At 37.8% G+C, this 14,662-nt stretch overlaps 1 protein-coding gene across 2 annotated transcripts in view; it reads left to right on the forward strand.

The window, feature by feature from the left end:
- The window catches only part of TRIO (trio Rho guanine nucleotide exchange factor), a 266,591-nt gene that overhangs the window by 246,841 nt on the left and 5,088 nt on the right, over positions 1-14,662 (forward strand). Inside the window, exons 49-55 of one of the 2 annotated variants that reach the window (XM_081322967.1) lie at positions 2,038-2,285; positions 3,428-3,566; positions 5,778-5,805; positions 9,862-10,024; positions 12,776-12,897; positions 12,990-13,068; positions 13,765-13,965. In XM_081322967.1, the coding sequence (XP_081179093.1) occupies positions 2,038-2,285; positions 3,428-3,566; positions 5,778-5,805; positions 9,862-10,024; positions 12,776-12,897; positions 12,990-13,068; positions 13,765-13,965 (980 nt within the window). Of the gene's footprint in view, positions 1-2,037; positions 2,286-3,427; positions 3,567-5,777; positions 5,806-9,861; positions 10,025-12,775; positions 12,898-12,989; positions 13,069-13,764; positions 13,966-14,662 lie in introns of those variants that run through there. The other variant, XM_081322968.1, reaches the window with a different exon arrangement.

The following is a 14,662-nucleotide window of genomic DNA, read 5'->3' on the forward strand; positions in this document are numbered from 1 at the left end:
TCTGCAAATCACTTTTTGCAGGACTTGTGGATCTAATTAAATTAGCAGAACATTTAATCTTGAACAGTCAAAATTGCCTGAGTACATAAGTTGAGCATGGAAAATCATTGGCAAGAACAATGCCAATTGCAGGAAATTATGCTGTAAGTTTCTAAGATCCAAGAATGTTGCAAGGTTTAAAAAGCTGTACGTGGACTGAATTAAATAGTTCTGATCTAAGGTCCTAGCTTCTTAAATGACTCGTTTCCTTAAAAAAATTCTAGCTTTTACAGTAGTTTTTAATGCTTGGATCTTGATATTTTTTTTAGTCATAGTTATAGCTGAAAGGTCTTTCAGCTGTTGTAGTTGAAAGAAAAAGAGTTCATTGTACGTATGTCCGTTTATTAAGAAGCATCTTAAATCCTATTTGAGATGCAGCTTAATAAATAACCAGTTCTTTGTTTTGAACACAATGAAAAGGTATGTAATCAGGATTGCAGAATCTGAATCGGTGTATAAGGAAGAAGTGAGTTGGCTTGATACTCATTTACGGTTTCTAAGGATATTTAGAGATTTTTAAAATTCTGAAATACCCTGCTCTTGATACTTTAAGTTTTCATTACCTCCGAAGGAAAAACTTTTGATTTTTTAATGAGTGAAGGTTTGCCCTTTGCAAAAGCAAGTGCTCAGGTCCCCCAGAATAGCCATTCAGATAATTTCTGTAGACATGAGGTCATTGTTGAATATAACATATAACCTTAATTAAATGACACTAGGTATATATGAGGCTGTCTCAAACTGAATGAGATCATGTGTTGGTTTAGCAAGTCAGCAAATCTAACTGACAGTGGCTCTTCGTGGTTTCAAATAAAAATATTTTCTGATTTTATCGGAAAATGTCCAGGGCTACACTTGAGAATTTTTGCATGCAGAAAGATGCACTTTCCTCTCTGCAACTATAAATGATCTTTTCAGATATGACTCTTCAAATACATCTACATAGAAGTACTATATAACCAAACAGTCATATATTGTTATCATATCTAACAATATATTATTATTGGAGACCCCTATTGCTTGAAGGCTGTGGATAAGAGTAATTTAATCTTCAGAAATGTATACAATATATAAGATTTGGACCAGAATGTCTAGAATGTCCTGCTGAACCACAAAAGACAGTTAAAGAAGCCATTTGAGGCTTTGGTGGCACAGTGGTTAATACTGGCTAACTCTGCATTCCCTCTGTCAGCAGTTCGATCCTGACTGGCTCAAAGTTGACTCAGCCTTCCGTGCTTCCGAGGTCGGTAAAATGAGGACCCAGATCGTTGAGGACAATACGCTAACTCTGTAAACTGATTAGAGAGGGCTGCAAAGCAATATGGAGCAGTATATAAGTCTCAGTGCTATTGTTGTTTAGACCCTGGCATTGGCTCCAGCCTTTCCAGTGTGTTGCTTTGCAGAAGATAGATTATAACTCCCTTTTCCCAGAGCATTATTCTAAAAATTTGGAGAAGTGCAGTTCATTGGGGAAAGTTATGTCACACTATTAAAAGGGAACTTAATCCACCCTTAGGAAACCCATGAACTCATCGACCTACTTTATCATTGTATTTAGCCGTTTAGAGTCTCATCTGATTCAGCAATTAGCCTGGAATCCGAGGCTCCTGTATCCTACTAGGAGGAAGTACAGTGAGTCACTTCTCCTTTAGTCATCTGTTTTCACTTTAACATGAAAACAAGAGTTTCTAAAAATGTCAAGAAATACAAGCTTTCCATACTGCAACTCCACAAGGAAGTTAATTATTATACTAACAGAAAAATAATACAATTGCCCTTAGTAATGGAAAATTAGAATATTGTCTTCATACTGATAAATCTTGTTGCAGAGGTATTTAGATAACAGCTCAATTTCATTATTTAACATCCCACTGTCATATAGCTGCTTAAAAGGCAACAGCCTTTTATTCTGTCATATTCTTTTCTATTTGTGTGCATTATCAACTTTTTCTTCCCTTTTTCTTCTCTCTTTCTCTCTCTACCTAATTGGTTCTTCTATAGAGTGAAAGTAGCAGCAGTAGCAATATCTCCACCATGCTGGTGACACACGATTATACGGCAGTGAAGGAGGATGAGATTAATGTCTACCAAGGAGAAGTCGTGCAAATTTTAGCCAGCAATCAACAGAACATGTTTTTGGTGTTCCGAGCCGCCACTGACCAGTGTCCTGCAGCCGAGGGCTGGATCCCCGGCTATGTCCTGGGACACACCAGTGCAGTCACTATTGATAACTCTGATGGAACAATGAAGTAGGTGTAATGCATGCTTCTTTGATGACTTGGTTAAATTTGCAATAGCAACGGAGTCCTGTAGTAGCTTAGTGATATAAACTTTCCTAGGCGGGATCCAGTTCTCCGATATACAAAATGGGCTCCCATTTATTTTTACAGTACAAATGAAAACTACAAAATAAGTATTTTACTAAAATATTTTACGTAGAAAGGCTGATTTAGTGAAGGATAATATTTAACGTTATTTCTCTAAAGTCATGGCAAAACATACATTGTTCTTAAGGTATTTGTTGTCCTATCCACTGTGAATCAGCCAGGGGTCAAAAGTTACAACACTTTGGAAAACTCCAATTGAAAGCCTCAGTGGCTGCTGAGATTAACTATCTTTCTTTCTTTCTTTCTTTCTTTCTTTCTTTCTTTCTTTCTTTCTTTCTTTCTTTCTTTCTTTCTTTCTTTCTCTCTCTTTCTCTCTCTCTCTCTCTTTCTTTCTTTCTTTCTTTCTTTCTTTCTTTCTATCCAGCCTTTATTATTTTTTACAAATAACTCAAGGCACTGAACGTATCCAACACACTCCCCTCCTCCTGTTTTCTCCACAGCGAAAACCCTGTGCATGAGTTGGACTGAGAGAGTGTGTGACTGACCCAAGGTCGCCCACTGGCTTTCATGGCTAAGGTGGGACTTGAACACCCAGCATCTTGCTTTCTAGCCTGGTGCCTTAACCATTGGACCAAACTAGCTCTCTCAGCATGTTTTATAATCTCTTAACTCGTTACTACAAAGTAACATCTCTTTTACCTCCAAATTGCTGGCTATGGTTAATATATCTCAAAAATCTATGCCCATCGTAGTATAGTCGGGGACACTGTATCCCTCAGCTACCTCACAAATGGTAAAAAAAAAACCAAAAACATAGCTGCAGTTTACTGACTTGCAAACTGCCCTTCTTTTACAATGATGTTAGAAATCATATATTCCATAAAGTGACAATTGGAAGAACCTCATAATCTCATGAAATCTTTCTGTTCTCACTGTCATTTGAAGTGGGCTTCTCTTATCTTCCCAGGTTTCTTTTCCTCCAGGTTCATTTAAAGCATTTCCTTTTTCCCCAGTCAAAGCCATCCACAGGAAGGTAGTGACAGTCTGTTATGTTCTGGTTTCAGGAAGTCGTCATCTTGGCACACAGCACTCCGCCTTAGGAAAAAATCTGAGAAAAAAGACAAAGACGGCAAAAGGGAAGGCAAATTAGAAAATGGTTACCGTAAATCTAGAGATGGACTCGCCAATAAGGTTTCCGTGAAGGTATTTCTTCCCGACGTTAACGTTTGTAAATACTTATCCTTGAAAAATGTTAAAAACTTTTAATTTATAAAACACGGGATAAATTTTGCCAATATTTCCTGGGGGGAAAAATAGCAAAAAGATACAAATCCAGACTAACATTCCTTTCTTGCACGATGAAAAAGTTGGCAATTCCATTCTCAACATACAGAAGGAAATCTCAGTTTCATTTGATTATCAAGAGCATTCATCTTGATAACAAAAATAAAAACAAAAATAAAAACAGGCAGAGTTTTAATAGTATAGCTAGGTTTGTAACTCATTTTATGAGAGATAGCTATATCCACTGGCATGAAAATCTTATAGGCTGGAGCAACTAAAATTATTCTGAGTACGGTACCATTGTGCTTTCTAAATTAATGTAGTATTAGCTCCAGAATTAGTTAAATCTTTTTGATGTTTTGGGTATAATTCAATTCCTATATGGGATGAAAGAAGCTGAGTCTCTTAAAGGTGTTTATTCTGACCGATTAGGTGTCTGAAATGAGATTGGTAATATTGTAATACTGATCTGGTAAGCCACAATTAATCTTTTAAGAATTAATTAATTAATTAAGAGTGTATAATTTCAAATGTCATCTCTTGACTTTGATTCCATGAAAATGCCTCCAGTTGTTTTTAATGTACAATTTAGTGAATTTGGGATGATTGGTGCCACATTCCTTCTCTGCTCTGGGATTCATTTTTATTTGTCTTCGTTTCTTCAAAATAATGTAATCCCAATCACCCAGGGACATCTCTAAAGTATTATCACTAACCTTTTTTTTTCTCTCCTAATTTTTTTATATGTATCTAAATTACTGTGACCATGTGAGATATGGGGAGATACTCATTTTGTTAATATTTACTGAAATAAGCAATAATTTGATTTAAAGAATTTATAGTGGTTTATAAACATGGTCCCTTAATATTGCATCATATCTGTGGAGTATCAATCTCTGCATTCAGTGGTACTTAATATATATTAATAAATAGGCTTTAACACATTGTAACTCTGCCCACAGCAGTTCTGGAGGGCCGGTATAAAAAAGTTCTATATGAGCTGAGCTGTGCCCCTGTGGACAAGCAGGCATTGAAACTACAACTCATATCGTGTTGTATTGCCCCCCTCTAAAGGGGCTCACAGACTCATAACCATTTGCCTGATTAAATATATTGGAAACTCTGATCATTTTTTGTAAATACTATTGTCAGATCAGTATAATTCAGTTTCTCTGAACATAGTTAGGATTTTTTACAATCTCTGTAAAATTAGGCAGACTTTGGTCATCCATTGATTTCACCATCAAATGTAATACATTACTATGCCCTGGGTCTTTTCAGTTCTGTTCATTTTTGCTTTATTTAAATTTTTATTTTTTTTGCTGGTCGAAGAGCCTAATGCTGGGAAAGATTGAGGGCAAGAGAAGAAGGGGACGACAGAGAATGAGGTGGCTGGATGGAGTCACTGAAGCAGTAGGTGTGAGCCTAAATGGACTCCAGAAGATGGTAGAGGACAGGAAGGCCTGGAGGAATTTTGTCCATGGGGTCATGATGGGTCGGACACGACTTCGCAACTAACAACAACAAAAGATTGAATTGAATATTAATATTAATAAATATAAATAAATATAAATAAATTAATATTAATAAATCTGTTACTATGATAGGTGGAGAATTTCCTAGGGCTAAAACTCCAGACTTCCTTTAGTTTGGTTTATTATCCATACCACCCATACTACCCAATCAAATATAATTTGTAAAAGGTTACATAGCAACTGCACATATATTTGAATTTGTAACGATACCTTGGAGAAATTTTCAGTTGGGTTCATGATCAAATAGGATGTGTTCAGCTGTCTTGATACTCATGACATATATAGCATAATTTGAATAGCTAACCAAACACAAGTTCGTTAGGTTGAGGTGTTGTCAGACAAAAGAAATCGGGATTCAGGGTTGGAATCCAAAATTAGTACAAGTTTATTCCATATTTCCTTTAAACATGCATCTGAATTACTAATGGTCAAGGAAAATTGACGGTACATAAGTCAACAGAAAGGCTCAGCCTGTCACTTCCTGCATAAGTTTTGTTTTTGATTCTTGGCTTGCTATAATTTTAAACTTTTGTTCTTAAAGACGGACATTCTGCGAAAATTTCTGTAATGCTAATTCTATTCTTCTCCTTTTCAGCTTCTCAACCCCAACTATATTTATGATGGTAAGTTGAGATTTATAAACTATTACAGGAAGAATTCATCACTAAAAGACATTGATATCTATTAAACCATCAGAGAAGTAGCAAAGTTTTTTTTAAAAAAGTTATATAACCTTTTTAAACCAGTTTTTATTTATTCTACTAAGGACGTGCAGATCACTCAAAATCTTCTCCATGTCATACACATGATTCATTTAGTATGCAGCTCTGCATGTTGCATTTTTTAAAAAAAATTATTTCAAATTAATTAACCAAAGAAAAAGAATACATGCAGAACTATTAACAAAAAAAGAGAAGACAACAACCAAATTAGTTCTTATGCAAAAAGTCTACATTTCTTTGGTATGCAATTACTTAAAGCAGAGTTCCCCAATGTTTCAGGCTTTGCGGACCGGTATGGGGGGGGGGGAGAGGATGGTTTGCAGAAGTGGCCGGCAAGGGTGTGTTCACACACACCGTTCTATTTGTGCAAGCAGCACGAATGTGTGCCTGCTACTCGCACAAATAGAACATGTGCACACACACTCACATGCTGCTCGTGCAAGTGAGGGTGTGCGTGCGTGTGCATGCCGGCCGTTTCCACAGCTCAGTTGCAAACCCCAAATGGCCCACTAGTGAGCCATGACCCACAGGTTGGTTCATTAAGTAATTACTTAATTAAGTAGTTAAGGCAGATAAAATTCTAATAAATACATGAATAATAAAAGAACCTTATCATTTGCCACTTTCCTAAATATGTAACTTTTTGTACACATCTTTCTCATATATGTCTTGTAACAAGTATACCATATACAGTAAGAGTGTATATTAGCAAACACATAGGTGATTTTTCCCATGATGATCTGTTCCTAACCTGGTCTTTCAGGTACTCTTATTACCACTGTAACTAACTCCATCCACCTTGGTACTGGACATCCTTTTCTTGTTGTTTCCACCTTTCCTGACATAACGGTTTTCTCCAGATTGCTATCCCTTCACATAAGCTATCGAAAGTAGGATAATTTGAGCCTGGTCAATTGTGTCTCAAGCAAGAACTCTGAATTCATTTGTTTTATGGTCCATTTCTTAGTTTTCTAGGTTATCCATGGTATTCTCAATAATTCCCTCTTACCCAAATTCGACAGTGCTAATTCTCTTCCTAGCCTGTTCTCCAAAGCCCAACTTTTGCTTCCATACAGTGTCATCAAGAATGCCACTGCTTGCATGATTCTGGTCTTTATAGGTGTGGACACATCACAGCACATTACCGTAATCTTTTCCAAGCATTCACAGCTGCTCTGGCAAGTGCTAGTCTGTAATATATTTCTTGACTGCTTGTTCCTTTACTGTTTATGGTTGATTCTAAAAGGCAGAAATTATCCACCACATTAATATCTTCATTGTCAATGTTATATTTTCTATCCATATGGTTTCCTTGGTAAAAAGATAGGTGTGGTTTATCATTGCCTACTCCCACACTGTATGAGCTGATGCCTTTTCCATTATTGCTAAAGTGACTGGCCTTCGCCATCTTCCAGTCTTGCAGATGCCCAGTATAGAGGTCTTCTTGCTTTAGCTGGAAATTAGGATGACGTTGGGCAATCCTACTGGAAAAATATATTCTCCAGGCATACATTTCTGTTATTCTAGACTCATCCCTCCATGAACACCACCACCAGGGGGAAGAGAAAGTGGAATGGATTGCTTCAAGTAGGAGTTTGAGGAAAATACTTTAAAACGCTCCCGTATTTTTATCTGCATCAGAAAAGTCTCTGTTCTATCTGCTACAGCAGCAATGTAGTCTCACTGCTTTATATGTTATTCTTGTATTGACGCATAAATTACCTTAAAGACTCTCAATCTAGCTTATTTAGTTTTGTTATGCTGCAGTTCTGTTTTATGGAGTCTTGCTTGTCAAGATTCAATACACATTTTGCTTCTTATGGTATCCTACTGTCCTATAATCACACTTATTTTCTTCCTTGAAAAAATATCAAAGGCAGGGTAATATTGAAGCACGTATCTTTTGGCCTCTTTGGATTTTATGCTCACACTTATATTTTTCCATTCAGAAGCTTCAGACGTCTACAATCCCCCTTTGCCCACACCTTGTTTAGAGAAAGGCATTTCCAAGCCTAGGGACAATCTGAAATCACTGTACAGTTTCCACCAGTATATTATTTCTTGATGAGAAAAGTGTGCAACCTCCTGCGAATTAAATATGTAAACTATGCTGTATTCTGGAGAAGAAAGCATACATGCTTTCAAAGTGATGTGTATATTCAGCGATCAATGAATAGAAAGGTGGGGGTATAAATGTCTTAAGTAAACACGTTGTTTAAAATCATATTTTGTTTCGGTTGTGATGCAGAGGTAGCATGTGTATCATCTCAAAATTGTATGAATATACAGGTGAAACTCGAAAAATTAGAATATCGTGCAAAAGTTCATTTATTTCAGTAATGCAACTTAAAAGGGGAAACTAATATATGAAATATACTCATTACATGCAAAGCAAGATAGTTCAAGCCATGATTTGTCATAATTGTGATGATTATGGCTTACAGCTCATGAAAACCCCAAATCCACAATCTCAGAAAATTAGAATATTACATGCAATCAATAAAACAAGGAGTGTACATAGAACAATATCGGACCTCTGAAAAGTATAAGCATGCATATGTACTCAGTACTTGGTTTGGGCCCGTTTTGCAGCAATTACTGCCTCAATGCGGTGTGGCATGGAAGCTATCAGCCTGTGGCACTGCTGAGGTGTTATGGAAGACCAGGATGCTTCAATAGCGGCCTTCAGCTCTTCTGCATTGTTTGGTCTCATGTCTCTCATCTTTCTCTTGGCAATGCCCCATAGATTCTCTATGGGGTTCAGGTCAGGCGAGTTTGCCGGCCAACCAAGCACAGTAATCCCACGGTCATTGAACCAGGTTTTGGTGCTTTTGGCACTGTGGGCAGGTGCGAAGTCCTGCTGGAAAATGAAGTCAGCATCCCCATAAAGCTCATCTGCGGAAGGAAGCATGAAGTGTTCCAAAATCTCCTGGTAGACGGCTGCGTTGACCCTGGACTTAATGAAGCACAGTGGACCAACACCAGCAGATGACATGGCTCCCCAAATCAACACAGACTGTGGAAACTTCACACTGGACTTCATGCATCTTGCAGTGTGTGCCTCTCCATTCTTCCTCCAGACTCTGGGTCCTTGGTTTCCAAATGAGATGCAAAGGTTGCTCTCATCAGAAAAGAGGACTTTGGACCACTGAACCACAGACCAGGTCTGTTTTTCTTTAGCCCAGGTAAGACGCTTCTGACGTTGTGGCTCAGGAGCGGCTTGACAAGAGGAATATGACATTTGAAGCCCATGTCCAGGATCCGTCTGTGTGTGGTGGCTCTTGATGCACTGACTCCAGCCTCAGTCCACTCCTTGTGAAAGTCCCCAACACTTTTGAATGGCCTTTTCCTGACAATCCTCTCCAGGCTGCGGTCATCCCTGCTGCTTGTGCACCTTTTTCTTCCACACTTTTCCCTTCCACATAACTTTCTATTAATGTGCTTTGATACAGCACTTTGGGAACATCCAACTTCTTTTGCAATTACCTTTTGAGGCTTTCCCTCCTTATGGAGGGTGTCAATGATGGTTTTCTGCACAACTGTCAGGTCAGCAGTCTTCCCCATGATTGTGATTCCTACTGAACCAGACTGAGAGACCATTTCAAGGCTCAGGAACCCTTTGCAGGTGTTATGGCTTAATTAGCTGATTAGAGTGGGACACTTTGAGCCTAGAATATTGCACCTTTTCACAATATTCTAATTTTCTGAGATTGTGGATTTGGGGTTTTCATGAGCTGTAAGCCATAATCATCACAATTATGACAAATCACGGCTTGAACTATCTTGCTTTGCATGTAATGAGTCTATCTCATATATTAGTTTCCCCTTTTAAGTTGCATTACTGAAATAAATGAACTTTTGCACGATATTCTAATTTTCCGAGTTTCACCTGTAATGTTATCAACAAGACAGTGGTCTCTCTTTGTCTTTAACGGCAACTATTTCCTTTTTTCACAGTTCCCCCAGAATTTGTAATACCATTAAGTGAGATGACGTGTGAGACAGGAGAGACTGTCATTCTTAAATGCAAGGTCTGTGGTCGTCCCAAAGCTTCAATCACTTGGAAAGGTCCTGATCATAACATATTGAGCAATGACAGCCATTACAGCATCTCTTGCAGGTACTGGGCTTCTCTTCAGTGCGACTTGTACCATATTGGAAGGAGATTGCAAGTGTGGGGAAGTGTAAGCAAATGTAACGGGTTTTACTTTGCCTGTCCTCATCCTAGTTCCTTCAGCATTGTGCCTCTACACACTTAGAGGCACCCACCTCCCATAACAGCACTTGTCTCATTTATTTCTTTCACTATTATTCACTTTTTAAAATAATTTTAATATCAGAAGAATGCTCAGTGCTTCAAAGTCAAGGGCTGCCTCCGCCATTTTTATTTCATAAACTGCTTGTAGGTCCAGTGTGTACCCTGACATTTGTCAATATCATGGGCTGTTCAAACCATTTTTTTCCATTACAAATAAAAGAACGTAAGTGACTTTCAGCCTCAGTAAACAGACTAGTACGTTTACAGGAAGGCTACAATTAATTCTATTGAGATTGGCTATAGCAGGGGTAGGCAACCTTGGCTCTTTTATGACTCATGGACTTCAACTCCCAGAATTCCTGAGCCAGCATGGCTGGCTCAGGAATTCTGGGAGTTGAAGTCCACGAGTCATAAAAGAGCCAAGGTTGCCTACCTCTGGGCTATAGTAACACAGTCTTGTCTGACCTTGCCGTACCTCCTCTTCCTTCTTTTAGTTCAGTTTATTAGCCTGTCCCTTCCTCAGTTATCCAGGGGACTGAAAGACTGCCAGCGACTCATCCAGGTTCCCAATCAAAAGGATAACATGTCATTTTTAGTTGTTTTCCCTCAGTCATGAGGTAGTTCAAAGGGAGGCTGGGCAACAGACTACACTGAAATAGTAATAGAGTATTAAGCAGATTGTTTATATTTTAGGGTCAGTGGCTTCCTTTTCTGTGAACTGGATTTTGCTTGGAAGAGAAAAGTATAAATTTAAAGACTGTCTTAAAAGAGGCTTGAGTCTCATGTTTATCACATTTGTGACCTTTGAGGAAACTGATTGATTTCAGTCAGCTTGTATAGGTAGTCCACTGGAGCTGAAACTTCTCTCGCCAAGCAGTGTGGTTGTTGAATAGCCTGAGCCTTTTAGCCACCATAAGTAAATCACATGGTTGTTAAGCAAATCCGGCATCCCCCATTGACTTTGCTTATTGGAAGCTCCTCCAAGTAAGTTGCAAATTGTGGTCACATGACCCTGGGATGCTGCAACCCTCATAAGTACATGCCAGTTGCCAAGCATCTGAATTTTCATCATGTGACCCTGGGGAGACTGCAGTGGTTGTAATTGCAAGGTCTGGTCATAATCCATTTTAAGTCCTTTTGCAACTTAAGTCTTTAAACAAATGGTCATAACTCAAGGACTACTTGTATGGTGATGCAATCATATCGGCCTCTAAGCAGTTTATGGCTTCCAAATGGTAGTATTATTTAAAAACAAAAACACAACAAGGCAACAAGATAGCCTCAGAGCATTGTGAAAGAACCATATCCCATATTCACAGAGAGACCCCAAAGAGAGACCAGAATAGTCCCTCAGACCCCAAAGGCCCATCGAAACAGCCCAGGCTTAAAAGGTACTGGAAAACTTGGACTCCTTTATTATCATCCGTCTGACTGTGGATGAAGAGAAATTAGTTATGGATGTAACTCGCGTTAATAGCCGGCAAATCCCAGAACCTGTGTGGATATAATAACCCATTTCTAGGTTTAGAGATGAGGAGACACAAGGCAAAATGGTCTCCAAGTTATTTGTCTTTGAGCCAAAGATATTGTCTTTCTGGGAGAAGAATATTCTAAGACTCATGTTTTTACATTTTACACAAATTATGGTTTATCCTCACTATTTCTTCCTTTTCAGAAATGGATTCCTGCTGCCATGATGGCGGACATTATGAGATAGCCCTCCCACTGCCCCTGCCCCTCATCATTTGAAATGATCTTTTGACCAAATTCCAAATGACCCAATAGTTCAGAACAGTTGGAGCTGCATATGTGTATTGAGCATTGTTGTTACATTAGTGTCTTGCCATTTTGGCTTTTATTTTGATGGAGCATTTGTTGAAGAGTTGAATTAAGCAGGAACCCATGCTGACCTATGTTCAGAAGCACATCCTCTGAACATTATTAAAAGTATATTAAGGATTCAAGCAGTACCAGGCCCCATTCAAACAAACCAATAAAGCCCTCAAACTTCCCCATAATTTAGTTATCTTAGGTGTGGTGTATATAATCTTTGAGATTAAAAAATAGATTTATTAAGAAGTAATTAGGATGGGTAAGATGCAGACAGAACCTAGATTCTCTCTAAGTTAACTTTGAAAATGAGTGTGTGTGTGTGTGTGTGTGTGTGTGTGTGTGTATACGTAGGCATGTACATTTGTTTTTTAAATATAAGAACTAGAGGTCAGGTGAGAGACAGACACAGAAGCAATGTCTGAAAACCCTTTCCATCATTTTTGTCTCACCATTTGCCATAAGAGTCGAAAGGGGCTCTGGGGCAAAAAGAGGATTCAGTCACCAGCAGTATTAGCTCGCATGAAGAGTGGCTTGTATATTGTATACGATGAAAACTAAATAAAAAGGAATTGTTACATAGTTTAAAAAGTAAAAAGAACATATTATACTGATGACATCCAGGGGTTTTCAAGCATGAAATTAAATCTGTTTCTCTGCTCTCTTACCAGTCGAAAGAGACTAGAATTAAAGCAGGGGAAATTTTACACTTGAAGTATTAACAGTATTACTAGACAGAGGTAGGTAATGTCTCACCTGCTTACAGTTTATGATATTTTGCAGTGATTTAGGAGAAGCACATCTGAAAATCATTGGGGTGACCACAGAAGATGATGGTGTCTACACGTGTATAGCTGCAAATGATATGGGTTCAATTTCCACTAAGGCTAATCTGCGAGTTTTAGGTAGGTTTCATATGTACGATATATAATATGAGATAAAAATGACACGTTTTGTATATAACACTTAATGAAAGGGTGTTTTCTCCATTTTTAAGGTCCTGGAAGCGATGGGATCATGGTAATCTGGAAGGATAACTTTGATTCTTTGTATAGTGAAGTGGCTGAGCTTGGCAGGTAAGATCTACTAGTGTTTCCTACTATGAACCTTGAGCGTGTATATGAAAAGACAGGAGTGTATGTTTATGTATGTGCAGATGAACTTGCTTCACCCTAATTCACATCGGTATGCAGGAATTAGATTCTTTGACAGCCTGCTTACACTGTAAAACTGAACATTATGAGACAGATCTGCTAATTCTAAACTAGTTAATGCACATTGACTAAGATCCAATCCTTATATTTGTAGTGAAGTCTGGGCAGCAGTTTTCTCTACTAATCTGGCACAAAAATATTGTAATTCTGTCATTATGAGTCTCATTATTAGATTAAGAAAATTTGCCGAGAACATTCAGATAGCACACATTCACATAATTTCATTCTGGTTTTTAATTGCCCTCACGTCTGAAGATAGACCATGCTTCAGTGAAAAGCCTGTGGGAGTCTACCAAATTTACATACTTGATTTTTAAATGACAGCCAAGACCAAGGGGCTACTTTAGTATAATTAGCATTAATTCAGAATGTTATTGAAAAAAAATCATTAGTTTGTTTAAACTGGCATTTTAAAATATTTCGGGGGCTTTTAAAGACATGCCTTTCTTAATAGTGCATGGCCAGGTTTATATATGTATGTATGTAGTGACATATGAAAACTAAGCTAGGTTTCAGGTATACCTTGTTGACTTTGTTCTTCTCACTTTTTTTCCTTAGGGGCAGGTTTTCTGTCATTAAGAGATGTGATCAGAAAGGAACCAAGCGAGAAGTAGCCGCTAAATTCGTAAATAAGAAATTGATGAAACGAGATCAGGTCACCCGTGAACTTGGAATTATGCAGAATCTCCAACACCCTCAGCTTGTTGGCCTTCTTGATACCTTTGAGACTTCCACCAGTTATATCTTGGTGTTAGAAATGTGTGTAATCTCTTAGTTACTTTATTCAGCTATTTTGCTCTTTTCTAATATCTTTGGTTAGTTTTAAAATTTACATTGAAAATAGTTTCATGACAGTCTGTGTGTAGCACAACAAGTCCAAAACATAAACTGGACAGTGCCACATAAGCTCCCCATTTAGAAAGTCACAGTGAAATTTCTCTAAAGTTTAGTAATGATCCTGTAACATCATTTCTAAAATATAAATGACTCTTGCCCTTTTGAGTATTGAAACACTTTTCTTTTCAAGATCAAATCAAAGTAACTTGAACAAAGCCTGTGTTTGCTCTAGCCTGCACAATAATCAGAGGACAATTAATGCCCAAATTCCCTTCAGAATTCAAGGAACGAGGGAGGTCAATATTTTTACAATAATTGTAAAACATTCTCTTTGTATTGTCATCGTGAGATTAGATAGATAGACAGACAGATTTCATTCAATAATATGGTCAGGGGATTAACATAAAGGTGGCAATGAGAGGTAAGATAAAATGACCACACTGATAAGATGACAAATTTTCTGGTGGTCATAAGTTGGGACTACCTATTGTAAACTAGATGTAGGCCCATATTTTTTTTAAAAAAAACTCATTTCTAGTTTAATATTTCTAACTCCTTTTCTGTACTTTGGATAACACTGTGAGAGGTAATATTGTGATATATATGTATACAACAAAAA

Source organism: Vipera berus, assembly GCF_964194415.1.
Source record: "Vipera berus genome assembly, chromosome: 3".
NCBI classification, from domain to species: domain Eukaryota; kingdom Metazoa; phylum Chordata; class Lepidosauria; order Squamata; family Viperidae; genus Vipera; species Vipera berus.